Source organism: Lepidochelys olivacea (genome assembly GCF_965140295.1).
Source record: "Lepidochelys olivacea isolate rLepOli2 genome assembly, chromosome: 19".
Classification (NCBI taxonomy): Eukaryota; Metazoa; Chordata; order Testudines; family Cheloniidae; genus Lepidochelys; species Lepidochelys olivacea.
Genome location: NC_140429.1, coordinates 18,714,991 through 18,741,665, shown reverse-complemented (window position 1 = coordinate 18,741,665; position 26,675 = coordinate 18,714,991). Strand labels below are relative to the sequence as shown.

Below are 26,675 nucleotides of genomic sequence, written 5' to 3'. Positions count from 1 at the left end.
GCTGACAAAACTAGCTTTGCAATGCCTACACCTCCACTGTTTTGTGTGGTGTAGACAAGGCCTCAGACAATCTATGTGTAATTGCCTTAGGTCAGACCCTCCATCCCCTCTGAGAACGTTGGTTGTTCTATCTGAACTCCCTGTGGTTTGTCATCCAGTGGCGTATTCTTCTCTACAGTGTTTAAAGTTATATTAGGCATTTTGATTGCCATATCTTATTGCTGCTGATCATTCTCTTGCCTAGTCTTTTGATATTACAGGTGTCTCTCCCCCTTCAGAATATTATATTCTCATTACTTCTCCTAATTTAGGATCCAAGAATTTTGTTAGCGTGATATTTACTCTCTCTTCTAAATCATAAATGAAGCTTAAAATAGTTTCAGCTCCATCACAGATCCTGCTCTAATCTGCAGAAGCCTGAACACAGCTTGATACATGGCTGTTAATTCCCCTTGTTTATGACCCTTCAACCAGTTTTTGGTCCATAGCAAGCAGATATGAATGGCTTTTGACCCCAGTACAACTACCAAATTCCCTTCATCCACCAAGTTAGCCTTTTTGGGAGAACTAGAGTCAGTTTACGCCCTGCCACACCACACCCCGCCTCTACTGCCACCCTCCCACCATGCAGAGTTTTGCTCAGGATACTGCTCACTAACCAAAACAGACCCAGTCCATTTCCATCATCCACATGCACACTTACATGTTTGTTCAGCTAATACTTACAGGTTTTCCTGCAATTTGCTGGAGTCCTGTTTGGTTCCAAGCTGGCTCATCAAATTCTTTATCTGAGAAGCTGAGGAAAAGAGTTTACAATGGCTTGGTGATTTGTAAGGCAAGGCAAGACCATTTTAAAACAACACATTAGACTCCTTCTGGTTATTTTTCTTGAAGTTCCCCTTCTAGCTGCATTACCATCTCTCCCATAGAAATGTTGCTATCAAAGTTTTGTTGAAGTAAGGCTTGCCCACCTCTTTAAAATGGACCTGTACCTGTTGTCTCAATCTAGATGGAATAAATGGGCCAAAGATGTTAACATAACCCAGTCATTGTCCAACATTAAATAGTATTAAACAAGGTCTGCTTAGTACCATGGCAAATAGCATTAAAAACATTAAGGAGTCCGGTGGTTAAAAACATTGTAACCTTTTATTAAAGATAAAGAAAAGAAGGAAAAAGAGTGAACGCATTAGAAAAGTAAAATATTAAATAAGTCTTCCATTTTAACATCCCATGTTCCCTTTCCCTTTAACTGGAGAGGGTTGTAGAAGGAAACCCAGCCCCGCCCCCAGTTTGACAGTCTCTGTGAGGTGTCAGATGGCAATAACTGTCCTTTTGGGGAAGAGAGAAGGTAGTTGAGAGGGGCTGGAGTTGTTATTGCTGCTGTTAAAGTTCAATCCCATTTAATCTCAGGTGGTGCTGGGATTCAGCAGGAGCTGGTAGGGGTGGGGATGTCATCAGGGTCGCTCTCTCGGGCCTGGTCTGGGTATCTCTCTGGATCAGAACAACAAGGGCCACGTGTCCCACCAAATGCAGCCAGGAGGGGAAGCTTGCTTCGGTAACCCCCGTCTGTTGTTTTCCTCAAAATCTCTTTATTTAAGGACTCAAAAGGGAAGTGATGGGTAAAATAGCCAATCCCCTTATTTTGTACACCGATTAGGCCTACTAGTGACACACCAATTTTAGCTAATAAATTTCCGGTTCTACATCTCCTGTTTTTACCAAGCATGGTATCAACACACTCCTTGAATTATATCAATGTGGCCTTTTTTGTTTGGGTTGATTTAGTCTCTCTGGTTCTCTTGCACATTTATTACATTCTTTATTGAAAATAACTTGACCTACTTTCCATGCTAAATTTCTAAGCAGGCAAAAGTTATAGACCAATTGTCACAACAGACCTTACCCTAAATGCTTTTTGTTAGACCAAGTGGGGGTGTTTGAAGTAGTCTAGTCATTGATTTGTAGAATGCTTACAAGTGACTAGAGCTTTACCAAAGGGTTTAATAAAATAAATTTAGAAAGTCACATTTCTGAGTTTACCTGTTGATACAGACATCTAGTATTGCTATAAGAGAGAGGAAAGTTATTTCTCCATTTTGTTTACTTTAGACCAGTGGTTTTCAAAGGTATTTGACCGGCCCTCCTTCTTTGTGTTGCAGTTTATGTGCCCCTCCCCACCAAGGACACATACTGCCACCCGGCTCTAAAGGCAGAGCGGAGAGCAGCAGCTGCTGGCCAGGCACCCAGCTCGGAACACAGTACTGCACCAGCAGAAGCACAGAAGTTAGGCTGGCAAAGTGGTATTTGTCAATATCACTTTTCACACCAGACTTGGTGCCCATTGCTACCCTTACTTCTGCGCTTCTGCCGACAGCCCACCACGTCCAGGTGAGGGATTGTGGGGAGGGAAGGAGAGCCTGAGCCCAGGTGGCAGGGATCCCTGCCTCCCGGGTATGCACAACTCTTCTGCACAAGGCCCAGCCACCCAGGGCTGACAGCCAGAACTATAAAAAAAACAAAAACAAACAAAAAGCATACAGCCTGCGCCTCCCTTGACACATTCCCACGCATCCTTGGGAATTCTGCCCCACAGTTTGAGAACCACAGCTTTAGACAAAAAGTGCTTTCAATAGTCAGTTTCATTACAATTAATTTTTCCTGTGTGTGTTCGTGAAAGACAGCAAGAGGGGAGAGAAACAGTTACAAACACAAAAACATGGTTGTGAAGTTGCTGAAGTTATAAGGGACTCAGAGGCAGGTGCACAAGACTACTTTAGACCCTTTTTTTTTTAAATGGAGTAGTTTAAGTTCATGGTATACCTCTAAGCACTGTGGAAAACCTCAAGTAGCTACCCTTACCTATTACACCCAGCTCCAGCCCCCAGTATGACAGTTTTGGATATGAACAACAGGAGTCGTTCACGACTTCTTAGCAAGCAGTGTAAAAATCTGAATAAACTTACAGGACAGATATTGCCTTCATAGCACTGGCCTAATGAAGAGTTTGAATTGGACATTCAGCCAGTAAAATGATCTCTTCCATGCAGAGTTCCCCAGCACGGTTTTTCGCCTGTGATGTTACCAACAAAACATGCTTGTCATCAGTGGAAGCAGGAGACAGCAGCCACCGACTTTGGAGGAGTATGAGCATTTCTGGTACTCTAGAGGGCTGTTCTACTTGAGCTATTAGAATACTGTGTAGTTGCAGGTCATCTCTGAAAATGAGTGTCGCATTGGGAAGGAGGAAGAATTTTAGAAGATGTATGAAAACAACTTGCATTTAAGTGGGCTGAACACGATTCTTCCAGTCTACTTCTTCTTGTTGACTATTTCAGTTACAATCTTGTTACAATGGGATCAGAATGTATATGAACCCTGCCACTATTATCTTTTGAGAACAACTGAGAGTCAGAATGGAGAGTGACAAGTGAATCAATTCCATCATACCAGAAGAATGTTAGGCCTAGTCTACACAAAGAAGTTGCACTATTTAACTAAAACTGTTTGTAAATCAATTTAGTTTAATTGGTGTGACTTCTTCATTTGGATTGTGTCTTGGATCAAGTCACTTATGTTGGGTTTGGTCATGAGCCATACTGGAGTGTATTTAAACTACACTGATTTGCATTTAACAATGTCTTTTAATGTAATGCCTAGCGGCACATATAGTACAGTGTGGCTTTATGGAATAATTAAATACTGGAACTCAGAGCCTTGCCTGGGTAGCATGCTGATTTCCTGGAGTTCGATTAATTCTCACAGTACACAGTTGTGTAGTGAACTCCCCATGCACTAGGCTGAATACCTACCCGAAGGAGCCAAGCATCACAGATTTCATGCCAGAACAACTCTTGTGATCGGTCACAAGTCCAACATCTTCTAGAGAATCATAGAACTTAAAGGGACCTCAAGAGATCATCTAGTCCAGTCCCCTGCACTCAAGGCAGGACTAAGTATCATCTAGACCATCCCTGACAGGTGTTTGTTCAACCTGCTCTTAAAATTCCTCAATGATTGAGATTCCACAGTCTCCCTAGGTAGTTTATTCCAGTGCTTAACCTCTCAGAGTTAGGAAGTTTTTCCTAATGTCCAACCTAAACCGCACTTGCCGCAATTTCGTAGAATCATAGAATAATAGGGTTGGAAGAGACCTCAGGAGGTCATCTAGTCCAACCCCCTGCTCAAAGCAGGACCAACACCAACTAAACCATCCCAGCCAGGGCTTTGTCAAGCCGGGCCTTCCACCACCTCCCCAGATAATCCATTCCAGTGCTTCACCACCCTCCTAGTGAAATAGTGTTTCCTAATATCGAACCTAGACCTCCCCTACTGCAACTTGAGACCATTGCTTCTTGTTCTGACATCTGCCACCACTGAGAACAGCCGAGCTCCATCCCCTTTGGAACCCCCTTTCAGGTAACTGAAGGCTGCTATTAAATCCCCCCTCACTCTTCTCTTCTGCAGACTAAATAACCCCAGTTCCCTCAGCCTCTCCTCATAAGTCATGTGCCCCAGCCCCCTCATCGTTTTTGTTGCCCTCTGCTGGACTCTCTCCAATTTGTCGACATCCCTTCTGTAGTGGGGGGGACCAAAACTAAACGCAATACTCCAGGTGTGGCCTCACCAGTGCCGAATAGAGGGGAATAATCACTTCCCACAATCTGCTGGCAATGCTCCTACTAATACAGCCCAATACGCCATTGACCTTCTTGGCAACAAGGGCACCCTGCTGACTCATATCCAGCTTCTCGTCCACTGTAATCCCCAGGTCCTTTTTTGCAGAACCGCTGCTTAGCCAGTTGGTCCCTAGCCTGTAGCGGTGCATAGGATTCTTCCTTCCTAAGTGCGGGACTCTGCACTTGTCCTTGTTGAACCTCATCAGATTTCTTTTGGCCCAATCCTCTAATTTGTCTAGGGCCCTCTGTATCCTATCCCTACCCTGCAGCGTATCTACCTCTCCTCCCAGTTTAGTGTCATCTGCAAACTTGCTGAGGGTGCAACCCACACCATCCTCCAGATCATTTATGAAGATATTGAACAAAACCGGCCCCAGGACCGACCCTTGGGGCACTCCACTTGATACCGGCTGCCAACTAGACATGGAGCCATTGATCACTGCCTGTTGAGCCCAACGATCTAGCCAACTTTCTATTCACCTTATAGTCCATTCATCCAGCCCATACTTCTTTAACTTGCTGGCACATTAACACGTTGACTGTTCCTGATCCCCTTCCTCTCCTCCAAGTGCTTCAAAATAGATTCCTTGAGAACCTGATCCATGATTTTGCCGGGGACTGAAGTGAGGCTGACTGGTCTGTAGTTCCCCAGATTCTCTTTCTTCCCTTTTTTAAATATGGGCACTATATTTGCCTTTTTCCATCGTCCGGGACCTCCCCTGATCGCCACGAATTTTCAAAGATAATGGCCAATGGGGGAAATTGACTACAATGAAATTTACTACTGAAAGCACTTTTGGTCTAAAGTAAACAAAATGGAAAAGTAACTTCTCTGTCTGTTACAATAATATTAGGCATTTGTATCAACAGGTAAACTCAAGTGTGACTTCTAAGTTGATGGTGCCCCTTTATTTTATTTAAGGCCTTTGATAAAACATGTATGCCTTGACTATTTTGAGAAACTCTTGTGCTAGTCCCACACCCCATGTGCTGCTCTGTGTTGGCACTAGTCAGGAGTAATGATCTAATAAGGGGCATAGCAGGAGGAGGATTCTATTCTGTTTCATCCAGCTGGTCATGAAAAGAATTAAAGCAAGGCAACACAAGAGAAGAGACAGACAGGTGAATGGGTGGGCAAGAAAACAAGAAAAAACACACTATTTTTGTCTTATAGATATGAAGCGAAGTTAGGCAGCATGCCACCTGAATTGTGCCATCAGTACATATTGTTTATTGTACTGATTGTACAACAAAAATGTTTAAAGGTCTAGAGAAGGTGATCTATGAAGGAAGATTGAAAAGATTGGGTTTGTTTAATCTGGAGAAGAGAAGACTGAAAGGGGACATGATAACAGTTTTCAAGTACATAAAAGGTTGTTACAAGGAGGAGGGACAAAAATTATTCTTCTTAACCTCGGAGGATAGGACAAGAAGCAATGGGCTTAAATTGCAGCAAGGGCGGTTTAGGTTGGATATTAGGAAAAACTTCCTAACTCTCAGAGCGGTTAAGCACTGGAATAAATTGCCTAGGGAGGTGGTGGAATCTCCGTCATTGGGGATTTTTAAGAGCAGGTTGGACAAGCACCTGTCAGGGATGGTCTAGATAATACTTAGTCCTGCCTTGAATGCAGGGGACTGGACTAGATGACCTCTTAAGGTCCCTTCCAGTTCTATGATTGCTAAGGGCCCAGTCCTCCAAACCCTTACTCAAGATAAACTTGAGCTTAAGAGTGCTTCTGTGCAGAAATTGTGTTGTACAAACAAAAAATTTATAGCACTTCAGGGATGAATCCTGATCTGGGTATCTGGGCAAGAGGATAATAATCCTGCAATCCCCTAAGTGCAAGATCAGGCCACAAGTTGGCCACCTAGTTTGTCTGATGTTCTGCTCTCATGGAGTTAGCTAGCGGGATAAACAGCAAGTTGACAAGGGACCCTTGATTTTTCATAAGGAGTGAAAGGGCTACAGAAGGAGGGTAAGATTTGAGGCATCAGGTTCTCCCCTTGCTGGCCTGCAGTGGAAGCGGTTTTGTTTCACGTTTATAAATGAAACTGATTACTAAAATATTGAGCTGAGGGTTCTGCAATTTCTACTGGTACTTGATGAAAAGAGTTGTAAGCATGTTTGTTTCACTTTAGATAAGAAGTACATAAATTCTGTGCTAACTAGCAAGTGCTGCTGGTCAGGGGAAGCCTTCACTGTCTCATGGGAAGAAGAGAAGCAGACATCGTAATGGAGGGAAGTCAGGGGCTGATGAAGAGAACTTCCAGGAAAACAAGTCCCTTGGAAAGTCAGGAATGGCCTAGCTGGTGTTAAGCCAGAGGGTCACCATAGTGTCAAGGGATGACCAGCTGTTGCAGCAACATGGATGGGTTAGTCTGACAAAGCACACTGATGAACATGGCCAAATTACAAGGGAGCTGCTGTGGTTGATTGACCTCCTTCCTGGGCTGTGTTCAGTTACTTCAGGTCACTTAGATACCTGCTGCCATTTTTAGATTTTAGAAATTCCATATAACTGCTTCCAAGAGAGCAGTAGAAACTCTCCTGCAGACAACCAACTGCCTAGTAAGAAATACATGATTCCAATTAGTTATCTACATTTGAATTTTAATGCCAACATTCAGTATTTTCCTACACTGGGAAAGAGGTGAAGAGACACTGCAATGCAAAGAGAGACTAAAGACAAGGATGGAGAAGAAAATCAAGGGAAACAGCGAGGGCAACGTCTGGGTGCAGTATGAAGCAGCAGCAAGGGGGGAAGCTGCAGGAAGAGTTACTGACAAGGGGAGCAGGGCGGGAAGGGGATGCAGGGCCATGGGGGAGGCGGGGAAGGGGCGTCAGCAGCAGCACTTCCCACGGCTGGGATGGAGAGAACCAAGGCTGGCCAAAGCCCGGGGCCCTGGGGCAGCAGGAGAGGGGCCGGCGGGGGACCGGGCCCGAGGGGCTCAGTCGGGGGGGGGCCGGCGGCGAGGGGGGGCCGGGCCCGAGGGGGGGCTCAGTCCGGGGGGGATGGGGGGCCGGGCCCGAGGGGGGGCTCAGTCCGGGGGGGATGGGGGGCCGGGCCCGAGGGGGGGCTCAGTCCGGGGGGGATGGGGGGCCGGGCCCGAGGGGGGGCTCAGTCCGGGGGGGATGGGGGGCCGGGCCCGAGGGGGGGCTCAGTCCGGGGGGGGGCCGGGCCCGAGGGGGGGCTCAGTCCGGGGGGGGGGGCCGGCGGCGAGGGGGGGCCGGGCCCGAGGGGCTCAGTCCGGGGGGGGGGCCGGGCCCGAGGGGCTCAGTCCGGGGGGGGGGTGGCAGTGGGGGGAGGCCGGGCCCCAGGGGCTCAGTCCGGGGGGGGGGCCGGGCCCGAGAGGGGGGTGGCCGACGGCGAGGGGGGGCCGGGCCCGAGGGGCTCAGTCCGGGGGGGGGCCGCACTCACTGCACTGAGCGATGCGCTGCACGTTGGCGCTGCAGGTCTGGATGATGCCGCTGAAGTCCCGGGGCGGAGGCTGCCCCTGGGGGCCGCCGGGCCGGCGCGCGTCCAACGGGCCGTAGGACATGGCGAAGCCGGGCTGGGGCCAAGCGGTCCGGGGCTGGGGCCAAGCGGTCCGGGGCCGGGTAGCCGGGAGCGCAGCTGGGCAGAGCAGGGCCTCGCCCACCGCGCGTGCGCCCTAGCGCCCGGCACAGGGCACCGCCCTCCCCCACGTGGCGCATGCGCGCTCGCGGCCCCGTCTCCGCGGCCGGGTGCTTGGGCCCCATGGTTACGGGGACGCGGCGTGAGGGGGGGGCCGCCCCCCCGGAGCCCAAGGGCGGCGCCGCTGCCGGGCGGGCCAGCCAGAGCCTGCGCGGGGCGGGGCCGCGGGCGCGGACTCCTCTGGGGCGCCGGGCGAAGCGGGCCGGGGGGGGCGAAGCGGGCGCGGGCCGCCGGGGGGGTCGCTCTGGCCGGGGGGGCCGCCGGGGGGGGTCGCTCTGGCCGGGGGGGCCGCTGGGCGCGGCCGCCGGCGTCTCACGGAGCAGGCGAGAGGCGCGCGCGGCTGGCGCGCGGGTGGCGGGTGACTTGGGGAGATCCCCAGAAGTGGGGCCCCCCCGCCCGGGGGGCGCGCGCTGCGGGCAGTGGGTGAGGGGCAAGCGGCGCGGGCGGGGCCGGGGGACCCCCCCACCCTTCTGCGGGCAGCGCTCCCCAGGCGTCCGGCCGGCCCCTGCCCAAAGGGGGGTGCTCCCCATCTGGCCTTGTTCGCCCAGTTTGGAGGGGCTCAGCCTCCCCCAGTCTCTTACACCTGCTGCCCCTGCCCTCTCCAGCTCTGGTGTCCGCAATTCAAAAAGCATATGGATAAATTGTAGAGGGTTCAGGGAAGAACCACAAGAACGATTAAAGGGCTGGAAACGCTGCTGTCTAGTGACAGATTCCAGGAGCTCATTCTGTGTAGCTTGAGGCGAAGGTTAAGGGGGGACTTGTTTACAGTGTGAGTACTAACACCGGGAACAAATATTTGATAAGAGGCTTTTCAATCTAGCACAGAAAGGTATAACACAGTCCAATGGCTGGAAGTTGAAGCTAGACAAATTCAGACGGGAAATAAAGCTTAATTTTTGACAGTGAGGGTAGTAAATCATTGGAACAACTTAACAAGGGTCATGGTGAGTTCTCCATCACTGACAATATTTAAGTTAAGACTGGCTGTTTTTCTGAAAGGTCTGCTCTCAGAATTATTTTGGGGAAATTCTATGGTTTTTGGTATACAAGAAGTCAGACTAGGTTATCACAACAGTCACTTTTGGCCTTGGAATCTATGAAGTGGACCATACCAAATTCATGGTCCATTTTGGTCAATTTCAGGGTCATAGGATTTTAAAAATGGCAAATTTCATTATTTCAAAAAGAAAAGGAGTACTAGTGGCACCTTAGAGACTAACCAATTTATTTGAGCATAAGCTTTCGTGAGCTACAGCTCACTTCATCGGATGTATACTGTGGAAAGTGTAGAAGATCTTTTTATACACACAAAGCATGAAAAAATGGGTGTTTACCACTACAAAAGGTTTTCTCTCCCCCCCCACCCCACTCTCCTGCTGGTAATAGCTTATCTAAAGTGATCACTCTCCTTACAATGTGTATGATAACCAAGTTGGGTATTTCCAGCCCAAATCCTACTCTACTTGCTGACTTAGAACAACGCTTCCTCAGCTCTCGTCCCCTAACGCCCCTACTCTACTTGCGCTATATTGATGACATCTTCATCATCTGGACCCATGGAAAAGAAGCCCTTGAGGAATTCCACCATGATTTCAACAATTTCCATCCCACCATCAACCTCAGCCTGGTCCAGTCCACACAAGAGATCCACTTCCTGGACACTACAGTGCTAATAAACGATGGTCATATAACCACCACCCTATACCAGAAACCTACTGACCGCTATTCCTACCTACATGCCTCCAGCTTTCACCCTGACCACACCACACGATCCATCATCTATAGCCAAGCTCTGCGATACAGCCGCATTTGCTCCAACCCCTCAGACAGAGACAAACACCTACAAGATCTCTATCAAGCATTCTTACAACTACAATACCCACCTGCAGAAGTGAAGAAACAGATTGATAGAGCCAGAAGAGTTCCCAGAAGTCACCTACTACAGGACAGGCCTAACAAAGAAAATAACAACGCCACTAGCCGTCACCTTCAGCCCCCAACTAAAACCCCTCCAACGCATTATTAAGGATCTACAACCTATCCTGAAGGATGACCCAACACTCTCACAAATCCTGGGAGACAGGCCAGTCCTTGCCTACAGACAGCCCCCCAACCTGAAGCAAATACTCACCAACAACCACATACCACACAACAGAACCACTAACCCAGGAACCTATCCTTGCAACAAAGCCAGTTGCCAACTGTGCCCACATATCTATTCAGGGGACACCATCACAGGGCCTAATAACATCAGCCACACTATCAGAGGCTCGTTCACCTGCACATCCACCAATGTGATATATGCCATCATGTGCCAGCAATGCCCCTCTGCCATGTACATTGGTCAAACTGGACAGTCTCTACGTAAAAGAATAAATGGACACAAATCAGATGTCAAGAATTATAACATTCATAAACCAGTCGGAGAACACTTCAATCTCTCTGGTCACGCAATTACAGACATGAAGGTAGCTATCTTAAAACAAAAAAACTTCAAATCCAGACTCCAGCGAGAAACTGTTGAATTGGAATTCATTTGCAAATTGGATACAATTAACTTAGGCTTGAATAGAGACTGGCAGTGGCTAAGTCATTATGCAAGGTAACCTATTTCCCCTTTTTTTTTCCTACCCCCCCTCCCCCAGATGTTCTTGTTAAACCCTGGATTTGCGCTGGAAATGGCCCATCTTGATTATCATACACATTGTAAGGAGAGTGGTCACTTTAGATAAGCTATTACCAGCAGGAGAGTGGGGTGGGAGGAGGTATTTTTTTCGTGCTTTGTGTGTATAAAAAGATCTTCTACACTTTCCACAGTATGCATCCGATGAAGTGAGCTGTAGCTCACGAAAGCTTATGCTCAAATAAATTGGTTAGTCTCTAAGGTGCCACAAGTACTCCTTTTCTTTTTGCGAATACAGACTAACACGGCTGTTACTCTGAAACCTTTCATTATTTCAGATATTTAAATCTGAAATTTCACAGTGTTGTAACTGTAAGAATCCTGACTCAAAAAGGGGCTCTGGAGAGGGTCACAAGTTTATTGTAGGGGGGTCGTGTTATTGCCACCCTTACTTCTGTGCTGCTGCCTTCAGAGCTGGGCCCTTGGCCAGCAGCCGTCACTCTCCAGCCGCCCAGCTTGAAGGCAGCAGTGCAGACATAAGGGTGGCAATATTGTGACCCCCCCTTACAACACCTTTTTGGGTCAGGACCCCCAGTTTGAGAAATGTTGGTCATAGAATCATAGAATCATAGAATATCAGGGTTGGAAGGGACCTCAGTAGGTCATCTAGTCCAACCCCCTGCTCAAAAGCAGGACCCATCCCCAATTAAATCATCCCAGCCAGGGCTTTGTCAAGCCTGACCTTAAAAACTTCTAAGGAAGGAGATTCCACCACCTCCCTAGGCAACGCATTCCAGTGTTTCACCACCCTCCTAGTGAAAAAGTTTTTCCTAATATCCAACCTAAACCTCCCCCACTGCAACTTTAGACCATTACTCCTTGTCCTGTCCTCTTCCACCACTGAGAATAGTCTAGAACCATCCTCTCTGGAACCACCTCTCAGGTAGTTGAAAGCAGCTATCAAATCCCCCCTCATTCTTCTCTTCCGCAGACTAAACAATCCCAGTTCCCTCAGCCTCTCCTCATAGGTCATGTGTTCCAGACCCCTAATCATTTTTGTTGCCCTTCGCTGGACTCTTTCCAATTTATCCACATCCTTCTTGTAGTGTGGGGCCCAAAACTGGACACAGTACTCCAGATGTGGCCTCACCAAAGTCGAATAGAGGGGGACGATCACGTCCCTCGATCTGCTCGCTATGCCCCTACTTATACATCCCAAAATGCCATTGGCCTTCTTGGCAACAAGGGCACACTGCTGACTCATATCCAGCTTCTCGTCCACTGTCACCCCTAGGTCCTTTTCCGCAGAACTGCTGCCTAGCCATTCGGTCCCTAGTCTGTAGCTGTGCATTGGGTTCTTCCGTCCTAAGTGCAGGACCCTGCACTTATCCTTATTGAACCTCATCAGATTTCTTTTGGCCCAATCCTCTAATTTGTCTAGGTCCCTCTGTATCCTATCCCTGCCCTCCAGCGTATCTACCACTCCTCCCAGTTTAGTATCACCCGCAAATTTGCTGAGAGTGCAATCCACACCATCCTCCAGATCATTTATGAAGATATTGAACAAAACCGGCCCCAGGACCGACCCCTGGGGCACTCCACTTGACACCAGCTGCCAACTAGACATGGAGCCATTGATCACTACCCGTTGAGCCCGACAATCTAGCCAACTTTCTACCCACCTTATAGTGCAATCATCCAGCCCATACTTCTTTAACTTGCTGGCAAGAATACAGTGGGAGACCGTGTCAAAAGCTTTGCTAAAGTCAAGATACAATACATTCACTGCTTTCCCTTCATCCACAGAACCAGTAATCTCATCACAGAAGGCGATTAGATTAGTCAGGCATGACCTTCCCTTGGTGAATCCATGCTGACTGTTCCTGATCACTTTCCTCTCATGTAAGTGCTTCAGGATTGATTCTTTGAGGACCTGCTCCATGATTTTTCCGGGGTCTCCCCCTATACTATACAGATTTCACGGGGGAGACAAGATTTCATGGTCTCTGATGCGTTTTTCACAGCTGTGAATTTGGTAGGGCCCTATCCATGAATTAATGAATGTTATTGTGAGTACCCTCTTGCTGTTTAATGCTGTTAAATAGCACCTGGAAACACATACATTGTATATTGGCCCATGAGGAAATTCAGTTTTGGATGGAGTTGAGCAATTTAAATCAAGGTGATTTAAATAATTAATTCTTTAAAAAAAAATAGATTCATAGAAGTGTAGAACTGGAAGGGACCTCGAGAAGTCATCAAGTTCAGCCCCCTTCACTGAGGCAGGACCCAGTAAACCTAGACCATCCCTGATAGGTGTTTGTCCAATCTGTTGTTAATAACCTCCAATGATGGGGATTCCACAGCCTCCCCTTGGAAGCCTATTCCAATGCTTAATTACCCTTGTAGTTGGAAAGTTTTTTCTGATATCTAACCTAAATCTCCCTTGCTGCAGATTAAGCCCATTACTTCTTTTCCTACCTCCACTGGACATGGAGAATAAGTGATCACTGTCCTTTTTATAACAGCCCTTAACATATTTGAAGATTATTATCAGGTCCACCCTCAGTTTTCTTTTCTCAAGACTAAAAACATGCCCAGTTTTTTTAAACTTTCCTCAGAGGTCAGGCTTCCTCAATCCTTTATCCTTTTTGTTGCTCTCCTCTGGACTCTCTCCAATTTATACAGATCTTTCCTAAAGCATGGCATGCAGAACTGGACATAGTACTCCAGCTGAGGCCACATCTGTGCTGAGTAGAGTGGGAGAATTGCCTCCCGTGTCTTACATAGAACCATAGAATCTCAGGGTTGGAAGGGACCTCAGGAGATCATCTAGTCCAACCCCCTGCTCAAAGCAGGACCAATCCCCAATTTTTGCCCCATACAACATACATACAACACTCTTGTTAATATACCCCAGAGTGATATTATACCCCAGAATTATATTAGCCTTTTTCACAACTGTATCACATTGTTGACTCATATTCAATTTGTGATCCATTTGAACCCCCAGATCCTTTTCAGCAGTGCGACTGCCTCTCCAGTTATTCCCCATTTGGTTGCTGTGCATTTGATTTTTTCCTTCCTAAGTGTAATACTTTGCACTAATCTTTACTGAATTTCATCTTGTTGATTTCAGACCAAATCTTTAATTTATGAAGGTCATTTTGAATTTTAATCCTGTCATCCAAAGTGCTCACAGCCCCTCCCAGCTTGGTGTCAGCCACAAATTTTGTAAGCACACCCTCCACTCCATTATTTTTAAAATCATGATTTTTATCTGCTCTGGTTTTCAATTTACCTCTCTTTGTCCAGTTAGAAATATATTGGTAACTTTCAATTGCATAAAAGTGTAAGTTATGTACCCAGTTTTCCCACTCATTAAAAAAACATTTTAACAATATTTTAAAGAAAGTGCATCCAATATTTGAAGGAAGTCATATTTGCAATTTATTCAGAAAGTTTGAATTAAGGTAATATGATTAATGATAAATTTGAATATGAGACATTATCAAACCATCATTACTAATATACACTATTGAGACAACTCAGTGTGTGTATTTATTTGAGAAAGGCTCGTGAGACTACAATAACACTTTACTGTTTACAGGTGTATGTCTCTAACGGTAGATATCAAATCCTGGTAAATGTGTAGTACAGGACTTCAGACAAGGCCACAGACCTGCAAACAAATATGAAAAGGAGGACTTGTGGCACCTTAGAGACTAACAAATTTATTTGAGCATGAGCTTTCGTGAGCTCCAGCTCACTTCATCGGATGCATACCGTGGAAAATACAGTGGGGAGATTTATATACACAGAGAACATGAAACAATGGGTGTTACCATACACACTGTAAGGAGAGTGATCACTTAAGATGAGCTAATACCAGCAGGAGAGCGGGGGTGGAGGGGGAACCTTTTGTAGTGACAGGTTTCAGAGTAACAGCCGTGTTAGTCTGTATTTGCAAAAAGAAAAGGAGTCCTTGTGGCACCTTAGAGACTAACCAATTTATTTGAGGATAAGCTTTCGTGAGCTACAGCTCACTTCATCGGATGCATACTGTGGAAACTGCAGAAGACATTATATACACACAGAGACCATGAAACAATACCTCCTCCCACCCCACTGTCCTGCTGGTAATAGCTTATCTAAAGTGATCACTCTCCTTACAGTGTGTATGGTAACACCCATTGTTTCATGTTCTCTGTGTATATAAATATAAATATATAGACAGCCCCGCAACCTGAAGCAAATACTCACCAACAACCACATACCACACAACAGAACCACTAACCCAGGAACTTATCCTTGCAACAAAGCCCGTTGCCAATTGTGCCCACATATCTATTCAGGGGACACCATCACAGGGCCTAATAACATCAGCCACACTATCAGAGGCTCGTTCACCTGCACATCCACCAATGTGATATATGCCATCATGTGCCAGCAATGCCCCTCTGCCATGTACATTGGTCAAACTGGACAGTCTCTACGTAAAAGAATAAATGGACACAAATCAGATGTCAAGAATTATAACATTCATAAACCAGTCGGAGAACACTTCAATCTCTCTGGTCACGCAATCACAGACATGAAGGTCGCTATCTTAAAACAAAAAAACTTCAAATCCAGACTCCAGCGAGAAACTGCTGAATTGGAATTCATTTGCAAATTGGATACTATTAATTTAGGCTTAAATAGAGACTGGGAGTGGCTAAGTCATTATGCAAGGTAGCCTGTTTCCTCTTGTTTTTTCCTACCCCCCCCCCCAGATGTTCTGGTTTAACTTGGATTTAAACTTGAAGAGTGGTCAGTTTGGATGAGCTATTACCAGCAGGAGAGTGAGTTTGTGTGTGTATGGGGGTGGGGGGGATGTGAGAAAACCTGGATTTGTGCAGGAAATAGCCCAACTTGATTGTCATGCACATTGTGTAAAGAGTTGTCACTTTGGATGGGCTATCACCAGCAGGAGAGTGAATTTGTGTGGGGGGGGTGGAGGGTGAGAAAACCTGGATTTGTGCTGGAAATGGCCCACCTGATGATCACTTTAGATAAGCTATTACCAGCAGGACAGTGGGGTGGGAGTAGGTATTGTTTCATATTCTCTGTGTATATATAAAGCCTGCTGCAGTTTCCACGATATGCATCTGAGGAAGTGAGCTGTAGCTCACGAAAGCTTATGCTCTAATAAATTGGTTAGTCTCTAAGGTGCCACAAGTACTCCTTTTCTCGTTACAGTGTGTATGGTAACACCCATTGTTTCATGTTCTCTATGTATATAAATCTCCCCACTGTATTTTCCACTGCATGCATCCGATGAAGTGAGCTGTAGCTCACGAAAGCTTATGCTCTAATAAATTGGTTAGTCTCTAAGGTGCCACAAGTACTCCTTTTCTCCTTACAATGTGTATGATAATCAAGTTGGGCCATTTCCAGCACAAATCCAGGTTTTCTCACCCTCCGCGCCTCCCCCCGCCCACACAAACTCACTCTCCTGCTGGTAATAGCCCATCCAAAGTGACCACTCTCCTTACAATGTGTATGAAAATCAAGGTGGGCCATTTCCAGCACAAATCCAGGTTCTCTCACCCCCCCCCCCCCCCCGACACAAAAACACACACACACAAACTCACTCTCCTGCTGGTAATAGCTCGTCCAAACTGACCACTCTCCTTACAATGTGTATGATAATCAAGGTGGGCCATTTCCAGCACAAATCCAAGTTTAACCAGAACGTCTGGGGGTGGGGTAGGAAAAAACAAGGGGAAATAGGCTACCTTGCATAATGACTTAGCCACTCCCAGTCTCTATTTAAGCCTAAATTAATAGTATCCAATTTGCAAATGAATTCCAATTCAGCAGTTTCTCGCTGGAGTCTGGATTTGAAGTTATTTTGTTTTAAGATAGCGACCTTCATGTCTGTAATTGCGTGACCAGAGAGATTGAAGTGTTCTCCGACTGGTTTATGAATGTTATAATTCTTGACATCTGATTTGTGTCCATTTATTCTTTTACGTAGAGACTGTCCAGTTTGACCAATGTACATGGCAGAGGGGCATTGCTGGCACATGATGGCATATATCACATTGGTGGATGTGCAGGTGAACGAGCCTCTGATAGTGTGGCTGATGTGATTAGGCCCTGTGATGGTGTCCCCTGAATAGATATGTGGGCACAGTTGGCAACAGGCTTTGTTGCAAGGATAGGTTCCTGGATTAGTGGTTCTGTTGTGTGGTATGTGATAATCAAGGTGGGCCATTTCCAGCTGTTGACAAGAACGTCTGAGGAGGAGGGGGGGGGAGAAATAGTTTTACTTTGTGTAATGACCCATGCACTCCCAGTCTCTATTCAAGCCTAAGTTAATTGTATCCAGTTTGCAAATTAATTCCAATTCAGCAGTCTATCGTTGGAGTCTGCTTTTGAAGTCTTTTTGTTGTAATATTGCAATATTTTGTTGTAATTTGTTGTAATATTTTAGATCTGTAATTGAGTGACCAGAGAGATTGAAGTGTTCTCCGACTGGTTTTTGAATGTTATAATTCTTGACATCTGATGTGTGTCCATTTATTCTTTTACGTAGAGACTGTCCAGTTTGACCAATGTACATGGCAGAGGGGCATTGCTGGCACATGATGGCATATATCACGTTGGTAGATGTGCAGGTGAACGAGCCTCTGATAGGGTGGCTGATGTGATTAAGCCCTGTGATGGTGTCTCCTGAATAGATATGTGGACACAGTTGGCAACGGTCTTTGTTGCAAGGATAGGTTCCTGGGTTAGTGGTTCTGTTGTGTGGTGTGTGGTTGCTGGTGAGTATTTGCTTCAGGTTGGGGGGCTGTCTGTAAGCAAGGACTGGCCTGTCTCCCAAGATCTGTGAGACTGATGGGTCATCCTTCAGGATAGGTTGTAGATCCTTGGTGATGCGTTGGAGAGGTTTTAGTTGGGGGCTGAAGGTGATGGCCAGTGGCGTTCTGTTATTTTCTTTGTTGGGCCTGTCCTGTAGTAGGTGACTTCTGGGTACTCTTCTGGCTCTGTCAATTTGTTTCTTCACTTCAGCAGGTGGGTACTGTAGTTGTAAGAATGCTTGATAGAGATCTTGTAGGTGTTTGTCTCTAAGGGGTTGGAGCAAATGCGGTTGTATCGTAGAGCTTGGCTGTAGACGATGGATCATGTGGTGTGGTCAGGGTGAAAGCTGGAGGCATGTAGATAGGAATAGCGGTCAGTAGGTTTCCGGTATAGGGTGGTGTTTATGTGACCATCGCTTATTAGCACCGTAGTGTCCAGGAAGTGGATCTCTTGTGTGGACTGGTCCAGGCTGAGGTTGATGGTGGGATGGAAAGTGTTGTAATCATTGTGGAATTCCTCAAGGGCTTCTTTTCCATGGGTCCAGATGATGAAGATGTCATTAATATAGCAGAAGTAGAGGAGGGGCATCAGGGGACGAGAGCTGAGGAAGCGATGTTCTAAGTCAGCCATAAGAATGTTGGCATACTGTGGGGCCATACGGGTACCCATAGCAGTGCTGCTGATTTGAAGGTATATATTGTCCCCAAATGTGAAATAGTTATGGGTGAGGACAAAGTCACAAAGTTCAGCCATCAGGTTTGCCGTGACATTGTCGGGGATCCTGTTCCTGATGGCTTGTAGTCCATCTTTGTGTGGAATGTTGGTGTAGAGGGCTTCTACATCCATAGTGGCCAGGATGGTGTTATCAGGAAGATCACCGATGGATTGTAGTTTCCTCAGGAAGTCAGTGGTGTCTCGAAGGTAGCTGGGAGTGCTGGTAGCATAGGGCCTGAGGAGGGAGTCTACACAGCCAGACAGTCCTGCTGTCAGGGTGCCAATGCCTCAGATGATGGGGCATCCAGGATTTCCAGGTTTATGGATCTTGGGTAGCAGATAGAATATTCCAGGTCGGGGTTCCAGGGGTGTGTCTGTGCAGATTTGTTCTTGTGCTTTTTCAGGGAGTTTCTTGAGCAAATGCTGTAGTTTCTTTTGGTAACCCTCAGTGGGATCAGAGGGTAACAAATATGTGCGTGCTTAACTTTAAGTGCATGAATAGTCCCATTTCAGTCAGTGGGCTGTTCCTGTGCTTCAAGCTCAGTGTATATGTAGATATTTGCAGGATTATGCCCAAAGTTGTTAAAACACACATCTCTGAGAACAGAAGCCATATACAAGGTCTTTGTGAATAATGATACACTGGATGTTCTGACAAAGTGGGTGTTGGTGGGTGCATTGTAGCTGGACATTACAGAGAGATTTCCCAGACAGACCAACATTGTTTGTATAAAGAAAAGGAGTACTTGTGGCACCTTAGAGACTAACCAATTTATCGGATGCATCCGATGAAGTGAGCTGTAGCTCACGAAAGCTCATGCTCAAATAAATTGGTTAGTCTCTAAGGTGCCACAAGTACTCCTTTTCTTTTTGCGAATACAGACTAACACGGCTGTTACTTTGAAACCTGTCATTGTTTGTATAGGGAGCTAACTTATTCTTAGTAGTTAACAGTATTAATGAACTATATTATTATCTGTTTTACAGATCCCAGAAGTGTGGTGGATACTTTACAGAACATCTAGAAGGCATGATACTGGCCCCAAAAAGCTTCCAGTAAAGAAGGACATAACATGATAAATGGATGCAATACAAACAAATGATGTAAAGCTGTAGTGACACTGTGGCTGGTAAATCAGACTAAAAGGGAGAGAGGTCTTTTTTTACTATAAATTGGTAAACTATTTAAATGAGATTAAAAAAGTACAAGATACACTTTCCTTTGCCACTTGACAGTAAGGTGACATGACCAGTCAAGTCAGCTGTCTTGACATAAACAGATTCAAAATTTCAAAAGATCTAAAATGAGAGTGGAATTGTTTGCCTGGGATTGAGATGTATGGGATGTCCTGTGTTAGCTGCTCTTCTGAAAGGATTTCAGTTTCAGTATGGTACCTGCATTGTTGATAAATCCACACATTCCCTCCCTTCCCATGAAGGATAATGCCTTTCTTGTCTGGCAGAAAAAAGATCTTTTTGTTCTCTTTTGTGAAGTCCCAGCTCTGAAGAGGTGACAGACAGTCACTTGGAGACAGACTTGGCTTTGTTGTGTAAATTTCCAGCATCGATAATTCACACTTCACTTGGCTGAGAAGGAGCAGCTCTTCTCTGGATGCTTTTGTGCCCCCGAGATTTGTGCTTTTGAGGAAGATTGATAAAAGATGTTAGTTGCAAAGGCAGAGAAGTGTATGGATTATGAGCATCCCATGACACATTGTCTGTGTTCACCATAGGGGATAAGAGAGGCACATAGCTCAGATTTGGTGACACCTACATTTGTCCAGCCCAAATAAAATGATCTTCCAGCGTGAGCTGGAATAGCCAGTGGTTCCAAAAGATTTTCATTTTGTGGGCCATTTCTTGTGACAGGATCTTATATATCACCTCCCCTTCCAACCTCCCACTCCTGATCCTATACTTCCCTGGAGCAAAAATAGGGCTTGGTTATATTGGAAAAAATAATATTAAGACACTACTGAGTAGGGTCAGATTGGGCTGCTGTGCAACTGGGTCAGATATCTGTAAGGGGCCTCTGCATAGAGCTTATATGAGCTCTCTACCATTGGTTCCCTCCTGTGGGGAGCTCGAGGAACAATCCTCCCACAGGAAACTAGTGGGAGGGATGACCAAGAATAGAGGTGGGGAGGAGATAGATTGTGTGCAAAAGGAAGAATACACTGGAGCAGCTAGAGTTCATAACCAGTTCAGCTACCACCCATTAATAGCTCAAGGTTACCTGCTGGCATGCTGCAGTCATAAAATAATCTAGAAGATCTTCCTTCATAAGCCAAATCAATCAGCAGAATTGTTCCATGGAGTAAACTAGTGAATCAACCCAGAATGCCTGTGCTGCCCACCCACATCCAAGTCTCTCCTACTACAAAGAGCTCTGAGCCAACTTCAGAGACAAAAAAATCCAAACAAGAATGATCCTTGCTGATACAAAACTAACCCTAGCAGAACATGGTTCCTGTCCTGTCTGCTCAGATGGAATATGGACCAATCATCCAAAGAGGAGTCCTGGAAGCTCCGAGGAATGTCCTGCCTGTGCCCTGTGAAATTAGCCCTGTCCCTCCTGGCTGGTGAAGTCTAGTGAAGAGTTTCTGGCCCCCAGGACAAATGAGATAAAACCTCTTTCAAAGAAAGCATACTTCTGGATATGCTAAGGAATGCACTGGTGCATTGATGTCTCTGAACTTGAAGTCTATACTTAATGCCAACAACCTTACCAACACTCTCCCATTTCCAGCTTCCCTTTTCTTGACAAAGTCACTGAAGAGGTTGTGGCATCCAGGCTTGAACAGCGCCTGTATCCCCTGTTTCAGGGCAGGGCTGAGAAATGATCTGATTTTTTCACATCTGTCTTCACCACTGAGGATGTTGGGGAGATTCCTACATTGTTCCTGCTCTTTACAAAAATGAGGTACTTTCAAGATTTGTTAGTTGTTAAATACATTTGTTAGTCTCTAAGGTGCCACAAGGACTCCTCATTGCACTTATTAAAAAAAACAAAACAAAACACAAAGTAATTCACACTGGAGGGAAAAATTTAAACTACTCCTACACCTTCCTGGGTCCTAAATTATTTCCCCATGCCTGGGTGTCAACCTATATCAACTTAGGAAAGGGATCTGGGAATCACTGTGGACAGCTCAATGACAACCTCTGCTCAATGCACAGCATTGATCAAACAAGCAAGCCAAACTTTAGGATGCATAAGGAATCATAGAATCACAGAATATCAGGGTTGGAAGGGACCTCAGGAGGTCATCTAGGCCAACCCCCTGCTGAAAGCAGGACCAATCCCCAACTAAATCATCCCAGCCAGGGCTTTGTCAAGCCTGACCTTAAAAATATCTAAGGAAGGAGATTCCACCACCTCCCTAGGTAACGCATTCCAGTGTTTCACCACCCTCCTAGTGAAGAAGTTTTTCCTAATATCCAACCTAAACCTCCCCCACTGCAACTTGAGACCATTACTCCTTGTTCTGTCATCTGCTACCACTGAGAACAGTCTAGAGCCATCCTCTTTGGAACCCCCTTTCAGGTAGTTGAAAGCAGCAATCAAATCCCCCCTCATTCTTCTCTTCCGCAGACTAAACAATCCCAGTTCCCTCAGCCTCTCCTCATAAGTCATGTGTTCCAGTTCCCTAATAATTTTTGTTGCCCTCCGCTGGACGCTTTCCAATTTTTCCACATCCTTCTTGTAGTGTGGGGCCCAAAACTGGACACAGTACTCCAGATGAGGCCTCACCAATGTCAAATAGAGGCGAACGATCATGTCCCTCGATCTGCTGGCAATCCCCCTTCATATACATCCCAAAATGCCATTGGCCTTCTTGGCAACAAGGGCACACTGTTGACTCCTATCCAGCTTCTCGTCCACTGTCACCCCTAGGTCCTTTTCTGCAGAACTGCTGCCTAGCCATTCGGTCCCTAGTCTGTAGCAATGCATGGGATTCTTCCATCCTAAGTGCAGGACTCTGCACTTGTCCTTGTTGAACCTCATCAGATTTCTTTTGGCCCAATCCTCTAATTTGTCTAGGTCCCTCTGTATCCTATCCCTACCCTCCAGCGTATCTACCTCTCCTCCCAGTTTAGTGTCATCTGCAAACTTGCTGAGGGTGCAATCCACACCATCCTCCAGATCATTTATGAAGATATTGAACAAAACTGGCCCAAGGACCGACCCTTGGGGCACTCCACTTGATACCGGCTGCCAACTAGACATGGAGCCATTGATCACTACCCGTTGAGCCTGACAATCTAGCCAACTTTCTATCCACGTTATAGTCCATTCATCCAGCCCATACTTCTTTAACTTGCTGGCAAGAATACTGTGGGAGACAGTGTCAAAAGCTTTGCTAAAGTCAAGGAACAACACGTCCACCGCTTTCCCCTCATCCACAGAGCCAGTTATCTTGTCATAGAAGGCAATTAGATTAGTCAGGCACGACTTGCCCTTGGTGAATCCATGCTGACTGTTCCTGATCACTTTCCTCTCCTCTACGTGCTTCAGAATTGATTCCTTGAGGACCTGCTCCATGATTTTTCCAGGGACTGAGGTGAGGCTGACTGGCCTGTAGTTCCCAGGATCCTCCTTCTTCCCTTTTTTAAAGATGGGCACTACATTAGCCTTTTTCCAGTCATCCAGGACTTCCCCAGATCGCCATGAGTTTTCAAAGATAATGGCCAATGGCTCTGCAATCACATCCGCCAACTCCTTTAGCACTCTCGGATGCAGCGCATCCGGCCCCATGGACTTGTGGTTGTCCAGCTGTTCTAAATAGTCCCGAACCACTTCTTTCTCCACAGAGGGCTAGTCACCTCCTCCCCATGCTATGCTGCCCAGCGCAGCAGTCTGGGAGCTGACCTTGTTCGTGAAGACAGAGGCAAAAAAAGCATTGAGTACATTAGCTTTTTCCACATCCTCTGTCACTAGGTTGCCTCCCTCATTCAGTAAGGGGCCCACACTTTCCTTGACCTTCTTCTTGTTGCTAACATACCTGAAGAAACCCTTCTTGTTACTATTAACATCTCTTGCTAGCTGCAACTCCAGGTGTGATTTGGCCTTCCTGATTTCACTCCTGCATGCCTGAGCAATATTTTTATACTCTTCCCTGGTCATTTGTCCTATCTTCCACTTCTTGTAAGCTTCTTTTTTGTGTTTAAGATCAGCAAGGATTTCACTGTTAAGCCAAGCTGGTCGCCTGCCATATTTACTATTCTTTCTACACATCGGGATGGTTTGTTCCTGTAACCTCAATAAGGATTCTTTAAAATACAGCCAGCTCTCCTGGACTCCTTTCCCCCTCATGTTATTCTCCCAGGGGAGCCTGCCCATCAGTTACCTGAGGGAGTCAAAGTCTGCTTTTCTGAAGTCCAGGGTCCGTATTCTACTGCTCTCCTTTCGTCCCTGTGTCAGGATCCTGAACTCAACCATCTCATGGTCACTGCCTCCCAGGTTCCCTTCCACTTTTGCTTCCTACTAATTCTTCCCGGTTTGTGAGCAGTAGGTCAAGAAGAGCTCTGCCCCTAGTTGGTTCCTCCAGCACTTGCACCAGGAAATTGTCCCCTACACTTTCCAATAAAATGGAAACTATTCTAATGTCTCTATATAAATCAAAGATGCAGCTGCATCTGAGTACTGTGTGCAGGAGTGGTCAACCCACCTCGAAAGGGCATCGTCGAACTGGAGCAGGTTCAGAGAAGAGTTACAGGAATAATTAGGGTTCTGGAAAAACTCTTATGCGAAAAGAGATTGAAAAGACTGAGACTGTTTACTTTAGAAAGAGACAAATAAGAGAGGACTTGATAAAAGTAGATAACATACTGAGGACTCTAGAGAGTGCAGATCAGGATCTTCTGTTCTTCCTGTCTCATAACATGAGAACAAATGTTCAATGAAATTAAAAGGTGGGAAATTCAAAAGGAAATACTTATTCCACACTCCATGTAATTAGACTGTGGAACTCATTGCTACAGGAAATAATTGAGGCCAAGAATTTAGTAACATTCACAAAAGGACTGGATATTTACATGCCTAACAAGAATATTCAGAGTTGCTAGAATTAATTAAAACAATTTTGGTAGGGATGTTAAACTTTGTGCTTCAGGGCTTTAGTTGATCTCATCCCACATCTGCTCCTGCCAGGTTCTTACCTCTTTCTCTGAATCACCTGGTACTGGCCATGGTCACAGATTGGATACTGAGCTAGATGGCTCTTGGTCTGCTCCAGTCTGGCAATTCCTATGCTTCTGCCTTAGGACTTGTCTACATTTATTGGGGGATCGACGCTGCGGCGATTGATTTGGGGGGTCTAGTGAAGACTGGTTAAATCGACTGCCGATTACTCTCCTGTTGACTCCTGTACTCCACCAGATCAAGAAGAGTAAGGGGAGTTGACAGAAGAGCATCAGTTGACGCTGCGTATTGTGGACCATGTGGTAAGTAGATCTAAGCTATGTTGACTTGAGTTATGCTATTAACGTAAGTCAAATTGTGTAGCTTAGATCGACTTTCATGCATATTGTAGACATGGCCTTAGAAATGTGATGGGTAACAACACAGCCTCTTCCCTCTCTGGAGGTGATTGAGAACTTCAGGGCCCTGCATAGAACATTTCCTTCCCTGTAGGTCCTGTGTGCAAGGGGTAGAGAGGTCTGTACAGCCCACTCCCGCCCTTTGGAGGCAGAAAAGACTTTCACGGAGGAGCTTGCACAAGTGTGGCAGATGTGCTATCTTATTTGGCCCTCAACCCTGCAGCGTCTGAGCACCTTACAATCATTTATAGATTTCATCCTCACAACTCCCCAGTGAGGTAGGCAATTATCCTCATTTCACAGGCAGGGAACTAGGTAATAGGGGAGATTAAGGGCTAGATCCACAAAGACTCAGCACTGCAATGCGTAACTCAGGTGCTCTGCTACGTAGTGAAAACCACAGTCCTAAGTTAGGGACCCAGGCTTTCTGTACCATGCATGGGGAGAGTTAGGTGCCTAAGGATGGGATTCATGGAAGCCAGCATACTGAGTGGGGAGCCGCCTAACCTAGCCAATGGGAAATGCTGAGGAGGGGTTGAGTGCATAACTCTGAGCCAGAGGGAGGAGCTAGTCTCCGCTCAGGATCCATAGCCATGAACCCTCTCCTGAAGTTAGGCATCAGAGCCAGATCAGCCCTTTCTCACAAAGAACAAAGTGCTGGTGTCTTTATGTTCTCTAGCCCAGTGGTTACAGCAGTCACAGGGGATATGGGAGACCCAGGTTGAGCTCCCCAGTCCACCTGATGTCTTCCCCTCCTACGTGAGTGCCATAGCCACTGGGCTATGGGCTATTTTAGGGCGGGCCTTTCTCAGTTTCTCCTTTTGAAGTTATTCCACTTTGGAACTGACTGTGACCGTCGGACATCACAGCTGGGTGCAGGTCTGTGAGGGAGCAGTGGTGGCTGGGCAGGGAGCCCATGCAGAGTGACTCAGTGAGAGATGCTAACTGTGTCTGGCTTGGAATCCTACAAATGCTTATTTGCTTGAATAGGGATTGGGCCGCAGAGGGCAGTGCAGGTCTGAAGAGCCCTGACTCTTAATTAGATTGCCCAGGAGCACAAACAGGTACCGCTGTCACTCACCTTGAACTGTAACTGTTTAAGCCTCTTTACCTAGAGTATTTGCAACCTTTTCCCTTTCCCGCCAGCCCTAGTAAAAACCTTTCCCTTAGCCATGTGTCTGAAAGGGACCCACCAAGGCTAAAACCCACAAGGCCAAGCTGCTGAAGCGCCTACAGAGCTTGCCTCTGAGATGTGATACACTGGGCCTGCCATTACCTGTACAGGGTAATGACCCTGATAATTGGAGCATTGATCAGAACCTGAAATAGCTTGGGCTGGTTCTCTGCCCATTCCACATTCTCAGCATCCATACAAGCAGCCCAGATGGAGGCAGAAGAATGATTTTCAGGTCAGTTGTCCCCAACTCCATTTCCAGCTGTTTTCTGTCTACCAGTGAAATGAAAAGACAGTAACTGGACGGTTCTCCACCTTTGAACCAGGCAAAGGGATTCCCCATTTTCTGAGTGCAGACCTTGGGAACAAGGATAGGGGAGCTATTCTCAGCAACCTCTCTTCAGCCTCAAACAAAACAT

At 46.4% G+C, this 26,675-nt stretch overlaps 1 protein-coding gene and 1 long non-coding RNA gene across 2 annotated transcripts in view; one reads left to right on the top strand and one right to left on the bottom strand.

The window, feature by feature from the left end:
* The window catches only part of STX12 (syntaxin 12), a 30,125-nt gene extending 21,802 nt beyond the window's left edge, over positions 1 to 8,323 (bottom strand). The window contains exons 1-2 of the mRNA XM_084652350.1: positions 8,099 to 8,323; positions 727 to 796 (exon numbers count right to left, since the gene is read on the bottom strand). Of these exons, the coding sequence (XP_084508476.1) occupies positions 727 to 796; positions 8,099 to 8,219 (191 nt within the window). The 5' untranslated portion in view covers positions 8,220 to 8,323. The remainder of the gene's footprint in view (positions 1 to 726; positions 797 to 8,098) is intronic.
* Positions 1 to 21,456, top strand: part of LOC311533158 — a 46,338-nt gene extending 24,882 nt beyond the window's left edge. The window contains exons 2-3 of the long non-coding RNA XR_014714517.1: positions 12,783 to 12,878; positions 19,527 to 21,456. This is a non-coding gene — a long non-coding RNA (uncharacterized lncRNA). The remainder of the gene's footprint in view (positions 1 to 12,782; positions 12,879 to 19,526) is intronic.
* Positions 21,457 to 26,675: the final 5,219 nt, after the last annotated feature.